We start from the raw sequence: 20714 nt of genomic DNA, 5'->3' as shown, positions 1-20714 counted from the left end.
TCAAAAATGTTTACAAGACAATAACATATAATTAATGTGTAGGGGAATCTCAGTGTATTCTCAATAGAAGTTAGTTTGAAGAGAATAAAATAAAAGTCAGATAGTATGAAACTTATATGGGAAACAGGCTTAGACATTCAAGTAATATAATAAGAAACTGAAAGTAAAATGGGTATTTCTGTGTTGGCTAGTTCATTAAGGGAAAATTTTAAAGTTTCAAGTGTATTATTATTAGAGAAGTCATTATGTATGCATCAATTCAAAGATGTTGCTTATGTACATATATAATGTTTATTAATATTCAAATGTTAGACTGTCAAAGTAAGATTGTAGATATTAGAGATATTTATTGTTTTTGTTATTTGTGTTAATAATTAAATTGTAACTGGAAATTTGTAGTACACTTTCTACATAGGTTACTTTTAGATTAGAGGCTGGCTGAATAATATGTCAGTGCTTACATGGCTATACTCTTGCCTCACTGTTAGTAGTCTTCTTTCTCAAACTAAAGGTTTCATGCTGTAAATATATTGAGAACCTCTGTTCACTATTCTAAGCTACTTTTTTCTCATGCTATGTAACACTTGACCTGAGAGTTATCAATATCTTACATTTACATATGACCGTATCAAGGCTAAAATTGAAAATGAGTGCTTGGGGCAGGTTAGAACTCAAACTTGTGGAAACAAATGAGGTAGGCGAGAGGAAGAGTTAGGAAATACAATTGTCTGTGATTAGTGCTTTTTATTTAATTTTCTAGCAGTTCCAAGAACTCTAGCAGTTCTTGGAAGGTCACTGCTTTGACTGGTGATAAGGTGCTACTTAGACCCAACAGTGCTAGTAGTGTTTGGCAGGGGTCATGTGATGACAGGGATAGAACTCAAAGCCACTCATATGCACAGCATGAGCTGTACACCCTTAAACAATGATTCCAATACCCTGAATTATTATGCTTTCTCAAATGTCCTTGAGCCTTATGCAAGTTGAGTTTACTTTTTGCTTTTATTTACCAATTATAATAAAGAAGCTGTCAATATGATTCCTGTCACACATTACAGCACTCCCTCCCTTGAACATCTACTTCTCCCCACCATTGCCTTGTGGGCCGCTCACACTCACTCCCCACACATACACCTCCTGCCTTTGCTAATCTCAGTACTGTACACCGGTTTGCTGGTTCCGTTGCAACTGGCTCCTTGTTATACCCTTATTAATTTCTGTTATATACCACATATGAGAGGATCATTCTGGGGCTTAAGCAGTAGTACAGCGGGCAGGGTGCTTGCTATACTATTCAATCTCCAGCATCCCAGATGGTCCCCCAAGCCCCACTCGGTATGACCCAAGGAACAAAAATGAGGGAGAGATGGAGAGAGGGAGAGTGAGAGAGGGAGATCATATCTATCCTTCTCATTGTGACATTTTACTCAATGTGGTACCCTTCAGTTGCATCTAAGAAAAATTCAGAACTCTATATTTTCTTACCACTGCATAGTGTTGTATTGTGTGTGTACATATATGTATATATATAGGTCATTTATCCATTTATCTGTTGTTGGACATTAGGGTTGCTCCTGCATTACGATCATTTTAATAATGATATTTCTTCCAGTATATCTTCCCATTTCTTTGTGTCTTCTATTTCTTTTTACAATATTTTAATTTTAACTATACTCCCATTTTATATCATTTTGAGGTCTGGGGCTACACCAAGAGTTGCTCAGAGCTTAATTTTGGTTCTGTGCTCAGAAATCGGTCCTAGCAGGGCTTAGGGGACCCTTTCATATGTGGTGTTGTGTTCCAAACTCAAGTCTGTGGCATGCAAGACATGTACTGTCTCTCTGATTCCCCCATTTTATAGTTTTTATGAGATTGTAAATATGATTATTTAATTGATTTCCCTTACTGTGGTGGTCCCATCCTGTCCAGCAGGGAGGACCCTTCATCGGACTGAGAAGGGGACGCAGCCGAATGAACAGACGCAGAGCCAAAAGGAGGAGGAGAGAGAAAGAGCATTTATTCTATGGCAGTTACAGTATTTATACCTCTCTGCTGGGAGGAGGTGGTATGGTATGCATGCCAGGACCCCCAATAGAAATGCAGGGTGTGGCACGGGCATTAGCTAGTGATAAACAAATGGTGAAAGGATAAGATCAGTAAGATCAGGAGTGGCAACCTTGCTACAGGAATTTAAGTAAGCCTCTGTTTAACCAGAAGACAAGAGCCAAGCTTTGTAAAATGGCTCCCTACACATTACCTCTTACTCATTGTGTTGTTAAAATGCAACATATTTAGGTGTATTGATTTTTAATTCTTCCACTTTATTGGGGTCATTGTTTGTAGTAGTCTTTTTATACCTTTAGGGGAGGAATTTTTTAATTTTTTATCTTTTTTATTTTGTAGGGGCTTTTGCCATTAACCACTCCCAGCATTGCTCAGGGCCTACTCCTACATCTGTGATCAGGGATTTCTCTGGTGATGATCAGAGGACCATAAGCAGAACCTCAAACCCTCTATCATCTCTCTCCCGGACCCCAAGGAGAGAGAAACTTTTCAAATTTAAGCTTAGATCACTATGAGCTGAAAAACAAAATGTCAGCCAACCTTTAGTTTCTTAGGAAGAAACTCTGTATTCCAAATGATTTTCTAGATTTTTTTCTAAACATGATCTTGGTGCATATGTTTATTTGTAGGAACTGGTAACACCTGAACATACCGAATCAAACCATCTATTTCACCATTATTACCACCACATTGTAACACAGAAGGATGCCACTATACGAAAATTCCAAGCGAGCTAAAAAGAAAAAGAGATGATTATACCTGAGATTTCCCTCTGAACGGGATGACGGCCACAGCTGCAGTGGAGACACCAAAAATGGAGAATAGTGCCTACAAGGAAGAGAAGTGTCAGACTAAGCAAAAGAGCACAAAGCAGGACCATGCCGAGCTTGAAGAATGGATTAGCTCTAAAAGTGATCCTGAACAGACGAGCCTTAAGAGCAGCAAAAACAATGACTGCAGTTGTCAACCTGAAGATTTTCAACTGAAGAAAAAGGCGATTCCCTCCAAGCCACACCGACAACTTTGTAGATCACCTTGCCTAGATCGTCCAAGCTTCTCCCAGAGCAGCATACTACAAGGTGGGAAGCTTGACTTGGAAAAGGAATACCAAGCTAAGGTGGATTTTGCTCTAAAGTTGGGCTATGCACAGGAGCAGATTCAGTTAGTGCTGAACAAGCTGGGTCCTGAATCCCTTATTAATGATGTTTTGGCAGAGCTTGTAAGACTGGGGAACAAAGGTGATTCAGAAATGCAGGTCAACTTGAGCCTGTTAGTACCTCAGGGGCCCGGTTCAAGAGAAATTTCAAGCCTTGAACTGTCTCTTGAAGATCGAATGGGAAACAGTGACAATTTGAGGCCAATTGTCATTGATGGAAGTAATGTGGCAATGAGGTAAGATTAGTAATATTTATTTTTCTTTTAAAAAAATCGCTCTAAGTTCATAGATATCATTGTCCTTTCCAAATCAGAGAGCCCCCTGGTTTTTGTCTATGTCTCATTCTCTTCCATTTGCAAAGAGGCTAAAATTCTCTTACCCTGGAATTTTCTTTTCCCTTCAAATCTGTTGCCAATTTGTTTTCAGGTTTTCTGAAATAAATTTAGACATAAATGATTATTGACAAAAAATGTTGCTCTCATAATGTCACCTGGGGACTAAATTGGAATCTAGGGTCATTCTTGTCAATCTACCAAATTTGTTTCTTATTGCTCATCTTTGTGATCTTGCTGCCCTTCTACTTGATCACATATCTCACACTTAGTGCATTTATGTCTTTTATAGATTTCATGCAAATTATGCTTATTTTAATAAGCATAAAGTGGGTACAGACTTCTTGATATTTCCCAGTCTAAGACTGATCTCTTCCTGATCTTCCTACACTCCAAAATGTACAAATCCTACAGACCATCTGATTTTGCTAATCCCAATAATATTTCAGAGTACCTTTCATAGGCTTAAAAACAGTCCTGCAACTATGGACGTATCCTAATTCCTGAAACCTGTGGCTTTGTTCTGACGAAGTAAATGGGACTTTGTGGATGTGATTAAGTTAAGGGTTGAAAGATTAAAATAGGAAAGATCAGCGCATATGCTGCCTGAGCCCATGTGCTGTTTGTGCCCACGTGGCCGAGCACATGTGTTGCCCGCATCTCCCCTCTTGAGATGTGTACTCTCATCCTTCCGTTTTCAGTGCTAGGATGTATGTAGAGCTTTCACCACCCTTGGAGAAGCCTGCATTCTCTCTTGAGCGTGTTATTTTCACTATTCTCTCTCCCACTTATCCCTTCCTCCTTCCCTCTGAATAAAATCTATTTACTTTTAAAAAAATAGGAAAGATCATTCTGTACTATCAAGACGGGTTCAATGTAACCACAAGGATTTTTATAAGGTAGATGGCTACAGAATTAAAAGGAAGAGTAGGAGCTATGCTCACAGAATAAAATATTTGTGGCTATATACGAAATGAGCCAATGAATTATGTGACCTTTATAAGTTGAATAAGATAAGGAAATTAATTCTTTTCTGAAGCCTGTGGGAAGAAGACAGCCTTGTCCAAACCTTTCTTTTAGACTTCTAACTTCAAGAAAGTTGATTGGCTTAAGATAGTAAATATGGGGGCTGGAGCAATAGCACAGTGGGTAGGGCGTTTGCCTTGCACGTGGCCAAACCAGGTTCAATTTCCAGCACCCCATATGGTCCCCTGAGTACCGCCAAGGGTAATTCTTGAGTGCAGAGCCAGGAGTAACCCCTGTGCATCACCGGGTGTGACCCAAAAAGCAAAAAAAAAAAAGATACTAAATATGTGGTGATTTTCTACAGTAGCCATAAGTATACAGAATCAAATGTTCCTCTATATTTTGCTTCATACAGTCTCAGATATGGAGACAGATAGAATCATATCATAGAGCCGTAGAAATGTTTTCTCCTACTTCCAAATAAGTTGTCATCCAGCTGTGATTTAAAAATCCCCAGTTATAGGAGCCAGAGCGGTAGTGCAGCGGGTAGGGCATTTGACTTGCTTGCGGCCAACCTGGGTTCTATCACTGGCATCCCATATGGTCCCCCCAGCACAGCCAGGAGTAATTCCTGAGTGCAGAGCCAGAAGTAACCCCTGAGCATCGCTGGGTGTGACCCCTAAAAAAATCCCCAGCTATTGTAAATTAGGGTCCCTAAACTATTTTTTTAATTATCTTTGATCAAGAGCCTGATTTTCCTATTCAGTTCACCATTTATTAACGAACCTGCTAGTAGTCTTAGACCTTATGTAATCAGAGCAAAGTAAAAGCCTTAGACTGACAGGTTTCTCAAATTTAACTATCTGACTGTCTTTGATAAGACGGACCCCTTCCCTTGTTTCTCCAATGGCACACACCACAATATCAGATGCTCCCCGGGGATACCACAGGATTGAGGACCTGGGACAATGCTCATGAAACATACTATTGTATGCAGGAGTTGATTCACATGCTACATAAAAGTACACTTGAACATTAACTATAATTCCAACAAATGGGAGAACTAGAGCTAAAAAGTTTGATTGACCTCTTAATCAACCCTTTTGGAAACCATATGGAAGCTTCTTTAAAAAATTAGAAATTGAGCTCCCATTTGACCCAGTAATACCACATCTGGGAATATATACCAGAGATGCAAAAAAAGACATCTGCACTTGTATGTTCATTGCAGCACTGTTTACAATATCCAGAATCTGGAAAAAACCCAAGCACCAGAGTACATATGAGGGGTTAAAGAAACTTTGGTACATCGCTTCTGAGTGCTTGCTTTTAAGTTTCTCTCTGAATGTAGGTGGTTGGAACCCACACACCTGGGTTCCTCTGCCGGTACCTTCATGCATGAGGCCTGTCCGAATGTGTGGAGAGTGGCCTTGAGCATGGCTGTAGCTAGGTTCTGGTGGTCTTTGGCCGCAGGGAGCTCTGTTTGGTGTGGGGAGGGAAGCTGGAGCCCATCCACGTCGAGAGGCTACTAGGAAGACAGCCAAGGCTTGTGGGCAAGAGACTCTCTGCATCACTCTCTTCTGAGAGCTTGCTTTTAAGTCTCTCTCTGGATGTTGACCGTTGATGGGATTACACACACCTGGGTTCCACTGCCGGTACCTTCATGCATGAGGCCTGTCTGAACGTGTGGAGAGGGGCCATGAGCATGGCTGTAGCTAGGTTCTGGTGGTCTTTGGCTGCTGGGAGCTCTGCTCTGGGTGGGGAGGGAAGCTGGAGCCCCTCCCCTCTGAGGGGCTCCGGGGAAGCAGCCAGGCGGGCAAGAGACTCTCTGCAGAGAGATAATATATATGCATATATGGGTAATATATATGCATATATATATCTTGTGTATAATCTTGGATATTAACTCATTCTCAGATGGGTGTTGCATAAATAATTTTTCTCATTCTGTGGGTTGTCTTTTTATTCTATTTATCATTTGGTTTGAAGTTAAAAGCTTAATGTTTCTAAAAGTTAAAAGTTAATGTCGTCCCATTTGTTTATCATTGCTTCCACTTTCTTGTTATTGCTTCATCCTTGAAAATATCTTTAACTTTATTTATTTAGTTGCTTTTGGGGTAACCCCCAGCGATACTCAGGAATTACTCCTAGCTCTGCACCCAGAAGTTACTCCTAGTGGTGCTTGTCGGGACATACGGGATGCTGGGGACTGAACCCGCATAGGCTGTGTGCAAGACTATTGCCCTACTTGCTGTACTATCACTCTGGCCCCTGTATTTAAAATTATTTTTAAGTTATTTTTTACTTTTTATTTATTCATCATGAGATACATTTACAAACGTTCATGATTAAGTTTCAGTCATACAGTGATTGAGCACCCATGCCTCTGCCAGTGCATATTTTACAACACCAATGCTCTCAGTATATTTCCCGCTACCCCCACCCCATCACACACCCTGCCTCTGCAGCAGGCACCTTCCTTCTTACTATCTCTCTACTTTTGGACATTATGGTTTGCAATATAGATACTAAGAGGCCATGATGTTTGGTCCTTAGTCTACTTTCAGAATGCATTTACCATCCTGAGCAATCCTCCAACCATCATTTACTTAATGATCCCATCTCCATCCCAAATGCCTTTTACCCCAACACATGAAGCTGTTTATCAAACCGTGGCCATTATTGCTACTGACCTTAGGAGTGAGTCTCATATTATATTACTTTATTTTCCACAAATGAGTGCAGTCATTCTATGTATGTGCCTCCCTTTCTTACTCATTTTACTTAACATGATACTCTCCATGTTCATTCACTTATATGCAAATTTCATGACTTCATCTGTTGCATAGTATTCCGTTGTTGTAGATATGTCAAAGCTTCTTTAACCAGTCATCAGTTCTCGGGCACTAGGGTTTTTTTTTTTTTCAGATTCTAGCTATTGTGAACAGAGATGCAATAAACATGCAAGTGCAAATGTCATTTCTACAGTTCTTTTTATCTCCAGAATATATTCTCAGAGTGTTATTGCAGGGTAATATGGTAGTTTAATTGGTTGTTTTTTGAAGATTGTCCATATTTTCCAAAAAGGCTGGACCAGTCAGCATTCCCACCAACAATGAATAAGTCTTTTTCCTCCTGCATCTGTGCCAGCACTGGTTGTTCTTGTTCTCTTTGATGTGTGCCATTTTCTGCGGTTTAAGATGATATCTCTTTGTTGATTTCATTTGCATCTCCATGGTGATTAGCAATGTAGAACATTTTTTCATGTGCCTTTTGGCCATTTGAATTTCATTTTTGAGGAAGGGTCTGTTAATTTCTTCTCCCCATTTTTTATGGGGTTGGAGGTTTTTTTCCTTTTAAAGTTCTACCAATGTCTCTTGTCTACCAGGTATATTCTGATAATAAACCCCTATCTGATGGATATTTGGTAAATAATTTTTCCAGTTCCGTGGGCTCTCTCTGTATTTTGGACACTGTTTCTTTTGAGGTGAAGAAACTTCTTAGTTTAATGTAGTCCTATTTGTTTCTACTTGCTTGGGCAGTGGTGTTTCATCTTTGAAGATGCTTTTAGCTTCAATATCATGAAGGGTTCTACCTACATTTTCCTACATGTACCTTATAGAATAAGGTCTGATATTGTAGTCCTTAATCCACAAAAGTGGATATTTGAGTTCATTTTTTGCATGGAGCTCTCCAGTTTTCCCAGCACCACTTGTTGAAGAGACTTTCCTTGCTCCATTTCACATTCTTACTTCTTTGTCAAAGATTGAGTGATTACATACTTGAGAGTTTGTGTCAGAATACTCAACTCTGTTCCATTAGTCTGCAGGTCCATTTCTATTCCAATACTATGCTGTTTTAATTACTACTGCTTGTAGTGCATTTCTATTCCAATACTATGCTGTTTTAATTACTACTGCTTGTAGTTGGGGAAGGTGATACCATCCATGTTATTTTTCCCAAGCATTGTTTATCTATTCATGTGGGTTTATTGTTCCATATGAATTTCAGGAGTGTTCTGTATATTTCTTTGAAAAATGTCCAGGGTATACTTATAGGGACTGCATTGAATCTGTGTAATACTTTGGGGAGTATTGCCATTTTGATAATGTTAATCTTCCCGATCCATGAGCAGGGAATGTGCCTCTATTTCCTAGTGTCCTATTTTATTTCTTGAAGTGGTGTTTTGTACTTTTCTTTGTAAAGTCTTTCACCCATTTACTTAAGCTAATTCCTAGGTATTTGATTTTCTGAGGCATTATTATGAATGGTATTATTTTTTAAAAATCTTTCTTCTCTTTCATTATTTGTATATAGGGGAGACATGGACTTCTGGGTATTGATATTGGAAACTGCCCCTCTACTATACAAACCTATTTTTTCTAGGAGCTTCTTTGTTGAGTCTTTAACATTTTCTAAGTAAAGTATCTGCAAATGGTGATAGCTTGACCTCTGTCTTAACTATCTGAATGCCCTTGATATTTTTTCTTGCCTAAAGGCTATCACAAGTACTTCCAGTGAAAAAAAGTGGTGAAAGTGGGCAAACTTTTCTTGTTCCTGATCTTAGAAGGAAGGTACTTAGTTTTTCCCCATTGAGAATAATGCTTGTTCTGAGCTGATGGTAGATGGTTTTGACTATACTGAGGAAAGTTCCTTCAACTCCCATTTTGTTGGAAGTTTTTATCATAACTGGATGCTGGATCTTGTCAAATACATTCTCTGCATCTATTGATATGTTCATATGGTTTTTATATTTCATTTTATTGATATGGTGTATTATGTTGATTGATTTGTGAATGCTGTACCATCCTTGCATCCCCGTGATGAATCCTATTTGGTCACGATGTATGATCTTTTTGATGAGAACTTGGATTTTATTTGCTAGTATTTTGTTGAGGATCTTTGTGTCTGTGTTCATCAGGGATATTGGCCTGTAATTCTCTTTTTTGTGGTGTCTCTGTCTGCTTTTGATATAAGGGTGATATTTGACTCATAGAAACTGTATAAGTGTTTCTGTTTCTTCAACTTCTTGGAAACGCTTGAAGAGGATTGGGAGTGTATCCTCTTTACATGTTTGAAAGAATTCACTGGTGAATTCATCTGGGTGGGGCTTTTGTTTTTCGGGAGACTTTTGATTACTATTTCAATTTCTTTGATTGTGATAGGTCTGTTCAAGCATTCCAAGTCATCTTGGGTCAAATTTGGGAGATGATAGGAACCCAGGAATTTATCCATTTCTTGACGTTTTCTTATTTTGTGATATAACGTTTCTCAAAGTCTCTCTTAATCTTTGATTATCCTTTGAATTTCTGTGTTTTTTGTCGTGATGTCCCCCTTTTTGTTTATGATTCTCTTTATTAGGGGTCTCTTTCTTTCTCTGTGAATCTTGTTGGTGATTTATTGATCTTGTTTATTTTCTCAAAGAACTATTAGTTTCATTGATATTTAAGATTATTTTTTGGGTTTTCCTGTTGCTAATTTCTGCTCTAAAATTCATTATTTCTTTCTTTCTTTTGTTGGTCATTATCCAGGGTTGTAAGCCGTGATGTACACTCACTCTTCCTTCCTAAGCAACGCTTGTAGAGCTCTAAATTTTCCTCTTTTTTTAATAATAAAATTTTTATTTTATTGAATCCCCATGTGGAAAATTACAATGCTTTTAGGCTTAAGTTTCAGTTATACAATGCTGAAAAAACCATCCCTTCACCAGTGCCCATATTCCACCACCAAAAAAATAAAACACCCAGTACACCTCCCATTCCGGGCCCCCTACCCCCCCCGTAACTGATAAATTTCATTTTACTTTGTCTTTACTTTGGTTATATTCAATATTCCAACAAAAACCTATTCAATATTATTTTAGGAGTTCCCCACTAGAGTCAGACCTGTTGTGAAGAGTTATGAGGTCGCGCGGCAGCTACCGCACGTTTTGGATTTCTGTACTTTAGCAACTAAATCCAGGGAGATTTCTTCCAGGTGTTGGATCACTGCAAGCTTGTAACTCTCATCTGTGGTCATCATAATATGGCGTTGCCACACCCTTCACCCCTGGCAAGAAAGAGGCGAGAGAGAGAAATGCCATTCCCCTCCTGGGCAGGCATAGGGCTGTGGCTTAGTTCTCAGTCTGGAGACATTCTGCAAGGAGCTGCCCAAACCAAAGTAGTTTAGCTGGCCTCTGGAGTCATGCTCGTGCAGCTGCGGAGAGGCCGCACACATGCAGCCCCTGGGATCACATCTCAGTGGCGGCTAAATTTTCCTCTTAACACTGCTTTTGCAATACCATAAATTCTGGTAACTTGTGTCTGCATTCTCATGCATTTCCAAGAATCTTTTGATTTCCTCTCTAAGCTACTGGGTGTTTAATAGTGAGTTATTTAATTTCCAGGTATTTGATTTGAATTTCTCTTTCTTCCTGTGTATTATTCACTTCTGTTTTCAGTGCATCACAGTCTGAAAAGAGCATTAATACAATTTCTATCCTCTTAATTTTTAACACTATTATGTATTACATATTGTGTTGCTATCAATGTCTGTCCTCAAGTCTATGAGCAGTTGTTTTAAGTATTTTTCTGGTTCCTAATTAGATGCATATGCATTTAAGAATGTGAGTTCTTACTGATGTACAAATCCTTTGATCATTAAGAAATGACTATTACTGTCTCTTATAACCTTGTTCAGTCGGAAATTTATGTAGTCTGATACTAGTATGATTGTATACTTGCCATATATTTTGAGGGTGTTGTTTGCTTGTAGAATTGTTTCTCATCCTTTCTCTTTTAGTCTGTGTTTTCTCGAACTGTTCAGATGTGTTTCTTGGGGGCAACCGAATGTTTGGTTTAAATTTCTGATCCATCCTGCCACTCTGTGTTTTGTAATTGGTGCTTTTAGCCCACTGACATTAGGGAGATTATTGCTATGGGGTTTTGTCCCATCTTTCTGCCAAAGTTTGTTGTTTTTGAGCAGCTTCTCTTGTTAAAGAAGCCGGATTAGTACTTATAACTATGATTTTGAGTCTATGAAGTTAGAGTTGTTGCTTATCTTTTATGTGTTGTGTTGTGAGTTGTTCCTTCAAATATGAATGAGAGTCTGGCTGGGTATTCTTGTTGAGGCATTTATTTCATTGAGTTTTTATACTATATTCTACCACACTCTTCAAGACCCTGAAGTTTCATCAGATAAGTCTACTGTGAATCATAAGGATGCTACTTTATTGTGGGGTCCCCCCTGCGGGCATCATCCTGTCCCGCAGGAAGGACCCTTCGTGGGGCTAAGGAGGGGATGTAACCGAACGAAGAGATGCAGAGCTAGAAGGAGGAGGAGAGAGAGAGTTTATTCACAGCAGTTACAATACTTATACCTCTTGGTGGGAGGGGGCGGTATGCATGCTTGGACCCCCATAGGAACAATAGCAAAATGCAGATCAGGCATGGGCGTTGGCTAGTGAGAGGGGAATGGCGAACTGATAACATCAGTAAGGTCAGCAGTGGTGACCTTGTTACAGGAATCCCAAGCAAGCCTCGGCTTGACTAGAGGATAAGAGCCGGGCTTGTAAAATGGCTCCCTACACTTTATAGGCAATTTCTTTCTTTGATTTTGCTGCTTTCTTTCTTTGATCTTGCTGCTTTCAGAATTTCATCTATGTCTATGGTTTTCGACATTCTGATAAGGATGTGTCATATAGTATTTTTATTTGGATTTCTTTTAGCTGGTACCCTTTGAGCCTCCTATGTCTGCATGTGCTCTTCAGTTCTGGAAAGGTCTCAGAAATTATGTGTTTGACAATCTCTTCTTCATAAGGGTTTTCTTCCTGTCCCTTTGGGACTCCAGTGATTCTTATGTTATTCCTATTGGCTTCATCCCGATTTTCTCTTGACTGTGTTGGTTCATTTTGAGGTTCTGTTCTATTTTCTGGTGTCGTCTGAAGATTCTCTGAACCTCATATGATTCTGATTCTCACTGATTCTGTCCTCACCAGCTGTTACTCTGCTGCTAAGGCCTTCCACTGAGTTTTTCATTTCACCTACCAAATGTTTCAGGTGTGTCATTTCTTCTTGACCACTGTTTCAAATTTTGAAGAACTTAATTTTTTCTTCGACACACTTGGGCCAAGCCTCACACATGAGCAGTCATGCTACAAATCACCATAAAGGGAAATGTATGTGTGTGTGTGTGTGTGTGTGTGTGTGTATGCCTCTCGGAGAGCCCAGCAAGCTACCAAGAGTATCTCGCCTGCACAGAAGAGCCTGGCAAGCTCCTCATGGCATATTCAATATGCCAAATACAGTAACAATGATAGGTCTTATCCCCTGACCCTGAAAAGAGCCTCCAATCATTGGGGAAAACAAATAAGGAGAGGCTGCTAAAATCTCAGGGCTGAGAGGAATGGAGACGTTACTGGCGCCTGCTTGAAAAAATCGATAAACAGCATGATGACAGTGATACAGTGATACAGTCAGTTCTGCTTGTGTTTTCATTTGCGTTGTCCTCAAGTCTGCTCTGATAGCATCCTGAATTTTAACAGCAATTCCGTCCATTGCTTCTTTGAGCAACTTATAAATCCTTAAAAGCTCCATTTTAAATTCATTATCTGAGGGGTTATATAGTTCATTATTACTGTTTGATTCATCTTGGTTAGCAAATTCAATCATTAAGCCTGGTGAGTTTCTGTATTTTTTTTACCATCGTAACCTCTGTGCTTTGTAATTTTTTCACGTGTTTTTCTGTGTATTGGCCTTTGCAGTTGGGCTCTCTGTGTGTTAGCATGGCTTATTGATAGGTAAAGAAATGTGAGTAATAACTCAAATGTGGAGTGCAGACAAAGTAAATTCACATCCGCGTGGTTTTTTTTAGAAGTTTTAAGGGTATGCTGTGAAAGGTAGATCCAGCAGGCAATGCTAGGGAGGAATTAGTTCAGCACTCAGGGGGCAGCGGCTGGAAGGGGAGGGCGGTTCTGGGTGAGGTGCTGGGAGGAGGAAACTTTCTTTGAGTGTAGGGTCAGGGATCAGGCAGAAGAAGATTTTGGGGGGGAGAAAGGATGGGGGTACAAGTCATTGGGGTCCACATACCTGGTAGGGAAGTTAGTTCAGCCCTCTCGGGATAGCTGCTGGCAAGTGAGGGCCGCCTTTAACTTTAATGTGGTGGAAATTTCTGCCTATGTTTTTCTCTATATACCTGATTTATTCAAGTCTGATATAAAGGTCTTTAATACATTTTGATTTGATTTTTGTGTAAGGTGTTAGAAAGAGTTCCCAGTTTACTTTTTTGCATGTAAGTGATGAGTTTTCCCATCACCACTAATTTCCTTGCTTCGCCTCATAATTTTTCTTTGTTATCAAAGAATAACAGATGAGATATCTTGGGAGTCTTTCTAGGATATTCAGATCTATTCTATTGTTCTGAGAATCTGTATTTATTCCAATACCAAGCTGTTTTAATTACTATAACTTTATAATATAGTTTGATATCATGGAAAGTGATGCCTCCCATCTTCTTTTTCACAAGGACTGCCATAACTGTTCAGAAGTGGGGGTGTATTGTTCCATATGATATTCAGGAAAGTTGTATCTATTTTTAATTATTATCATGGGTATCCTTATAGTGAACTGCATTAAATCTGTACAATACTTTGGGGAGTAGTGACATTTTGATGATAGTAATACCCTCAATCCTTGAACAGGGCTTGTGTTTCCATTTTTTCATGCCCTCTTATATTTCTTGAAGTAATGTGTTGTTTTTTCCTTTTTCTGTGTTCATTTAATATTGATTGAATACTCATCCAGTATCAATTCAAATATTTTCTATGACTTATTTTTAAGTCATTTATTATACCACATCAAAATCTGCTTCCCTATGACTCTATATTTTGATATTTTTCTTTGCTTTGTGAAGTAACCCAAAGTTCTATTTTCCTGTTTTCTTTTTTAAAATTTATTATTTTTATTAATGAATCACCATGAGGGTACAGTTACGGATTTACATATATTCGTGCTTGTGTTTCAGTCATACAATGCTCAGGTCCTCCACCAGTGCCCATTCTCCTCCACTGGTGACCACAGTATCCCTCACACCCACTGCCATCCTATACCCACCTGCCTCTGTCTCAGGGCATTCCCTTTTCTTCTCCCTCTCCTTTAGGGTGTTGTGGTTTGCAATAGAGGTATTGGGTGGCTATCGTGTTCAATCTGTAGTCTACTTTCAGCACACATCTCCCATCCCGAGCGGGTCCTCCAATCACACTTTACTTGGTGTTCCATTCTTTATCCAAGCTGCCTTTTCTCCCAGCATGTGGGGCCGGCTTCCAAGCCATGGAGCAAACATCCTGGTACTTATTTCTACTATTCTTGGGTGTTAATATCCCATTCTGTTGTTTTATATTCCGCAGATGAGTGCAATCTTTTTATGTCTGTCTCTCTCTTTCTGACTCATTTCACTTAGCATGATACGTTATATGTTGATTCACTTATATGAAAAGTTCATGACAATCTTTTCTAAAGCTGCATAGTATTCCATTGTGTAGATGTACCAAAGTTTCTAAAGTTTCTTTAACCAGTCATCTGTTCTTGAGCACTCGGGTTTTTTCCAAATTTTAGCTATTGTAAACAGTGATGTGATGAACATACAAGTGCAGATATCATTTCGACTATAATTTTTTGGCTCTCCGGGATATAGTCCCAGAAGTGGTATTGCTGGGTCAAATGGGAGCTCAATTTCTAATTTTTTAAGAAGCAACCATATTGTTTTCCAAGAGGGCTAAACCAGTGGGCATTCCCACCAGCAGTGTAGGAGGGTCTCTTTCTTCCCACATCCATGCCAACACAGGTTTCTTTTGTTCTCTTGGATGTGTGCCAGTCTTTGTGGTGTGAGGTGGTATCTCATAGTTGTTTTAATCTGCATCTCCCTGATGATTAGTGATCAAGAGCATTTTTTCATGTGCCTTTTGACCATTCATATTTCTTCTTTGAGAAAGTTTCTGTTCATTTTGTTGCTCCATTTTCTGATGGGGTTAGTTGTTTTCTCCTTGTGGAGTTCAACCAGTGCCTTATATACCCTTGATATTAACCCCTTATCAGATTGGTATTGGATGAATATCCTTTCCCATTCTGTATATTGTCTTTGTATTCTGGTCACTGTATCTTTAGCTGAACAGAAGCTTCTTAGTTTGATATAGTCTCATTTGTTTATCTCTGTTTCCATTTGGTTGATCAGATGCGTGTCATCTTTGAAGATAACTTTAGCTTCAATATCATGGAGGGTTTTGCCGACATTGTGTTCAATGTACCTTATTGTAAAAAAATACAAAGGCACGCGCATGGGGGGTGCGATGTGATATGTGTTGTGTTGTTCGAGGGCTCTCTGTGCAGCGCTCTCTCTATCACCGCTTGCGTTCAGTGTTCTCGAGCTGCTGTGTATAGATTGGATCAGGATGGCTCCTTCTTGTGCTCTGCTTCTGTGTGTGCCACTGTGCTCTCTTCTGTCTGTCTCTCTATCTCTCTCTGTAGTCTCTCCTCTGGTCTCTTCTGACCACTCTCTGTCTCTGCTTCTGTGTCTTCTCTTTTGCTTCTGTGTCTTCTCTCTCCACTTCTGTGTCTTCTCCTTCCTTCTGTCTTTCCTCCGCCGCTTATGTCTTGCCTCTGTCTTATCTCTGCTTCTTCTGTCTTGCATCTGTCCCTCTTCCGCTGACAGTCTTAGTTTATATAGAAATTACATACGGTGGTAACACAAAGGGGGTTGAGCATTAACAAATCAACAAAGAGGAGTAAAACTATTTCTCCAGGAGATTAAAAAAATCTCATCTAAGGAGATTACTCCAGATTACTAGGAGATCCCCTCAAGGGTGGGGTCCAAACAAGGGTATGTCGCTTTCTTCCTTCTTCAGCTAGTAATCCACTTAAATAATTATAGAAAATTTACTTCTAATATTTCTAGCAATGTCATTCTGTATGAGCACAGTAAGAGATATATCAAACTTAAGGTTTGGTTCTTTCTGAAGACATCTCACTATATATTCCAGACCACAGTCCTCAGACCAGGTTAGTATTCCTAACCCTAGCAGGGTCCTAGTCGCGTTGTTACTTTTAGATCATGAAAACATTTGTCTATGACCAAGCTCTCAATTTATAATTGAGTATTATGGCGCTTTGGTCTGGCCCATTTCGATGCCAAGGTAACTCACAGTTTGCCCTGGGTCCATTCTGTCCTTCACCGGGATCCTGCATTTGGGGTGTCAGGAATTAAGGGCAACTGAGTTGAGAAAGCAGATGCCCAGGAGTAAATATTATTGGAGTCAATCAGCTCCCAAGTTACAAAGCATAATATTAACTGTCTTCTTGTGTGCATACAGAAAGGACATTGCTTTAAGGTAAACTAAGTTCCCTGCGGCAAGAGTAAAAGGACATTGGTCTGCAGCACTGCCTTTGTTTCAGTCCCATGCTGTTTTAATTGTTACCACATTTTTGTAGAGTTTAAGGTTGGGACGGGTGATGCCTCCTATCAACTTTTTCCCAAGAACTGCTTTAGTTATTCGTGGGCGTTTGTTGTTCCTTATGAATTTCAGCATTGCTTGATCCGATTCTTTGAAGAATTTCATGGGTTCAGGTATCGCATTTAATCTGTATAATGCTTTGGGGAGTATTGCCATTTTGACAATGTTAATTCTCCCTATCCACGAGCAGGGAATATGTTTCCATTTCCTCTTGTCCTCTTTTATTCCGTGCAATAGCATTTTATAGTTTTCTTTGTAAAAGGTCCTTTACTTCCTTAGTTAAGCTGATTCCGAGGTACTTGATTTTCCAAGGCATGATTGTGAACGGGATTGCTTTTTTCATATTGCTTTCCTCTGTCTCATTATTTGCACATAGGAAGGTCATGGACTTCTGGGTATTGATTTTATAACTTGAGACTTTACTGTACAAGTCTAGTGTTTCTAATAGTTTCATGGTAGAGGCTTTGGGATTCTCTAGATATAGTATCATATCATCTGTGAATAGTGAGAGTTTGATTTCTTCCTGTCCTATCTGGTTGACCTTAATATCTTTTACTTGCCTAACCGCTATTGCAAGTACTTCCAGTACTATATTGAATAGAAGTGGTGAGAGTGGGCATCCTTGTCTTGTCCCTTATCTTAGAGGAAAGTCCCTTAATTTTTCCCCATTGAGGGTGACACTTGCCATGGGTTTGTAGTAGATGGCCTTGACTATCTTGAGGAAAGTTCCTTCAAACCCATTTTAGTATGAATTTTCATCATGAACTGATGTTGGATCTTGTCAAATGCTTTCTCTGAATCGATTGATATGATCATATGGTTTTATCTTTACTTTTTTTGATGTGATGGATTCTGTTGATTGATTTCCGAATGTTAAACCATCCTTGCATCCCTGGGATGAATCCCACTTGGTCGTGGTGTGTGATCTTTTTGGTAAGTTGTTGGATTCTATTTGCTAATATGTTGTTGAGGATCTTCGCGTCAGTGTTCATCAGGCATATTGGTCTATAATTTTCTTTGTTAGTGGTGTCTTTGTTTGCTTTTGGTATTAGGGAGATATGTGCTTCATAGAAACTGTTTGGGAGAGTTCCTGTTTCTTCAATTTTTTGGAAAATCTTAGAATTGGCAACATGTCCTCTTTAAATGTTTGGAAGAACTCGCTAGTGAATCATCTGGACCTGGGCTTTTGTTTTTGGGAAGATTTTGATTACAGTTTCAATTTCCTTGGTACTAATAGGTCTGTTCAGGGATTTCAAGTCTTCTTGGTTCAGTCTTGGGAGATTGTAGAAATCAAAGAATTTATTCATTTCTTTTAGGTTCTCTTGTTCCATAGCATACAGACTTTCAAAGTAGTCTCTGATGATGTTTTGAATTTCATTGGTTTCTGTTGTGATGTCCCCCTTTTCATTTCTGATTTGTTTTATTAGGGTTCTCTCTCTTTCTTTGTGAGTCTTGCTAGCAGTTTATCAATCTTGTTTATTTTCTCAAAGAACCATCTCTTGGTTTCATTGATCTTTCGGATTGGTTTTTGGGTTTCCATGTCGTTAATTTCTGTTCTAAGTTTTATCATTTATTTTTTTCCTGTCTGGTTTGGGTTCCTTTTGCTGGTCATTTTCAAGCTCTTGAGCTCTGAAGTAAAGCTATCTATGTAGGCCCTTTCCCTCTTCCTGAGGAATGCTTGCAGATCTATAAATGTTCCTCTTAACACAGCTTTAGCTGCGTCCCATAGGTTCTGGTAGCTTGTATCTTCATTTTCATTTGTTTCGAGGTATCTTTTTATTTCTTCCTTGATTTCCTTCGTGACCCACTCATTGTTCAACAATGAGTTGTTTAATTCTCAGGTGTTCGATTTGGCGCCCCACGTCTGTGTGTCAATAGCTTCCATCTTCAGGTCATCGTGGTCTGAAAAGATAGTTGATACAATTTCTATCTTCCCGATTTTATTGAGGTATGTTTTGTGACCCAGACCTTTGTTTATTTTTGAAAATGTTCCATGTGCACTGGAAAAGAATGTGTACACTTTCTTTTGGGGTGTAAAGCCCTGTATAGGTCCATTAGCCCTCTCTCTTCCATTTCTTCCTTCAGAGTCATTGTGTCCTTGCTGAGTTTTGTTCTTGTTTATCTATCCAGAGGTGATAAGGTGGTGTTGAAGTCTTCGATTACTATTGTGCTGCTATCGACGTCCTCCTTAAAGTCTGTTAGCAGTTGTTTTATATATTTAGCTTGTCGCTCAGTAGGTGTGTATACGTTTAAGAGTGTGATTTTTTCCGTTGTAAATATGCCTTGATAAATAGAAAATGACCTTCGCTATCCCTTCTAATCTTCTTCAACCTGAAATCTATCTAGTTGGATACTAGTATGGCCACCCCAGCATTTTTGTGGCAGTTATTTTGTTGCAGGACTGTTCTCCATCCTTTGACTTTGAGCCTGTGTTTGCTCTGACTGTTCAGGTGTGTTTCTTGTACTCAGCAGAAAGTCGGGTTTAGTTTCCGAATCCATTTTGCCACTCTGTGTCTCTTGATTGGTGCATGTAGACTGTTGACATTGAAAGAGATTATTGTTATCTGATTTTGTGCTATATTTCTGTAAGGTTTGTCGTTCTTGTAGGGTATTATCTTGTCTTACAGTAGCCTCATTTGTCCTTCTTTTAGGTTTAGTTTTGAGTCTATGAAGTTCCTGAGCTGTTCTTTTCCCACAAAATAGTGTATCATTCCTTCTAGTTTGAATTAGAGTTTAGCTGGATAAAGTATTCTTGGTGAATCGTTCATTTCATTGAGTTTTTTCACTATATCCCACCACTGCCTTCGGGCATGGAGGGTTTTCTCTATGATCTTGGAATCTAAGTGGTGCTCCTTTTTATGTGATCTCCTTCTTTGACCTTGCTGCTTTCAGTATTGTGTCTCTATCCATAGCATCTATCATTCTGAATATGATATTCCTTGGAGTTTTTTTTATTAGGGCAATTTGTAGCTGGGACCCTTCGAGCTCCTTGGATCTGGATGCCTCCATTTTCCAGCTCTGAGAATTTCTTAGCAATAATGTCTTTGGCTGTGTTTTTTCCATTGAGATTAGTTCCCTGTGCTTCTGGTACTCCAATGATTCTTATGTTGTTCCTCTTGAGGCCATCCCTTAGGAGTCTGATTTGCTCTAGAGCCATTTTGAGGTCTTTAGCCATTATTTGTTGTCGCCTGTTAGCTTTCTGCAGCTCTTCTTCAAGCTCACTGATTCTGTCTTCAGCTGTAACCATTCTACTGTTGCGGCACCTACTGAGTTTTTTTTATTTCATCTACCGATTTCTTTAATTGTGTCACTTCTGTTCGTAGCTTTGAAATTTCTGCTCTTATTTCTTCCTGTATTTTCTTGGTGGACCGTTCCAATGCTGCATTCATATCCTCCCTTAATTTATTAGATATCTGTTACATGATTTCTTTGAGTTCATTGACCATCTTCAAAATTTCCTCTCTGAATCCTTCATCTGAGAGGTTGTATTTGTGGGTAACCCCTGTTCAGGCTTCTGAAATCCTTTTTCATCCTCTCCTCGTGGTGGGGATTTTCACTGTTTCTTCATGTTTTTATGGGCATATAGAGGTGGAACCTTCCAGTTCTCCATCCCTATTCTCTCTTGCTGAAGAGGGGATTCTGAATGACCTAAGTTGATGATGGTAGCCTTTAATACCTTCTAGAATACTTCCAAACGCTCAGGCGCTATTCCTGG

At 39.3% G+C, this 20714-nt stretch overlaps 1 protein-coding gene across 8 annotated transcripts in view; it reads left to right on the top strand.

Moving 5' to 3' along the window:
- ZC3H12B (zinc finger CCCH-type containing 12B) overlaps positions 1-20714 on the top strand; it is a 287177-nt gene that overhangs the window by 211086 nt on the left and 55377 nt on the right. For 4 of the 8 annotated variants that reach the window (XM_055120390.1, XM_055120389.1, XM_055120385.1 and 1 more), the window contains 2 exons: positions 1933-2070; positions 2694-3456. In XM_055120390.1, the coding sequence (XP_054976365.1) occupies positions 2846-3456 (611 nt within the window). In that variant the 5' untranslated portion in view covers positions 1933-2070; positions 2694-2845. Of the gene's footprint in view, positions 1-1929; positions 2071-2693; positions 3457-20714 lie in introns of all 8 variants that reach the window. The other 4 variants (XM_004615745.2, XM_055120387.1, XM_055120386.1 and 1 more) reach the window with 3 other exon arrangements.

The sequence above is a fragment of the Sorex araneus genome, chromosome X, assembly GCF_027595985.1.
Source record: "Sorex araneus isolate mSorAra2 chromosome X, mSorAra2.pri, whole genome shotgun sequence".
Taxonomy (NCBI): Eukaryota; Metazoa; Chordata; class Mammalia; order Eulipotyphla; family Soricidae; genus Sorex; species Sorex araneus.
The sequence above is the reverse complement of the archived record's forward strand: the minus strand, read 5'-3'. Positions and strand labels throughout refer to the sequence as shown.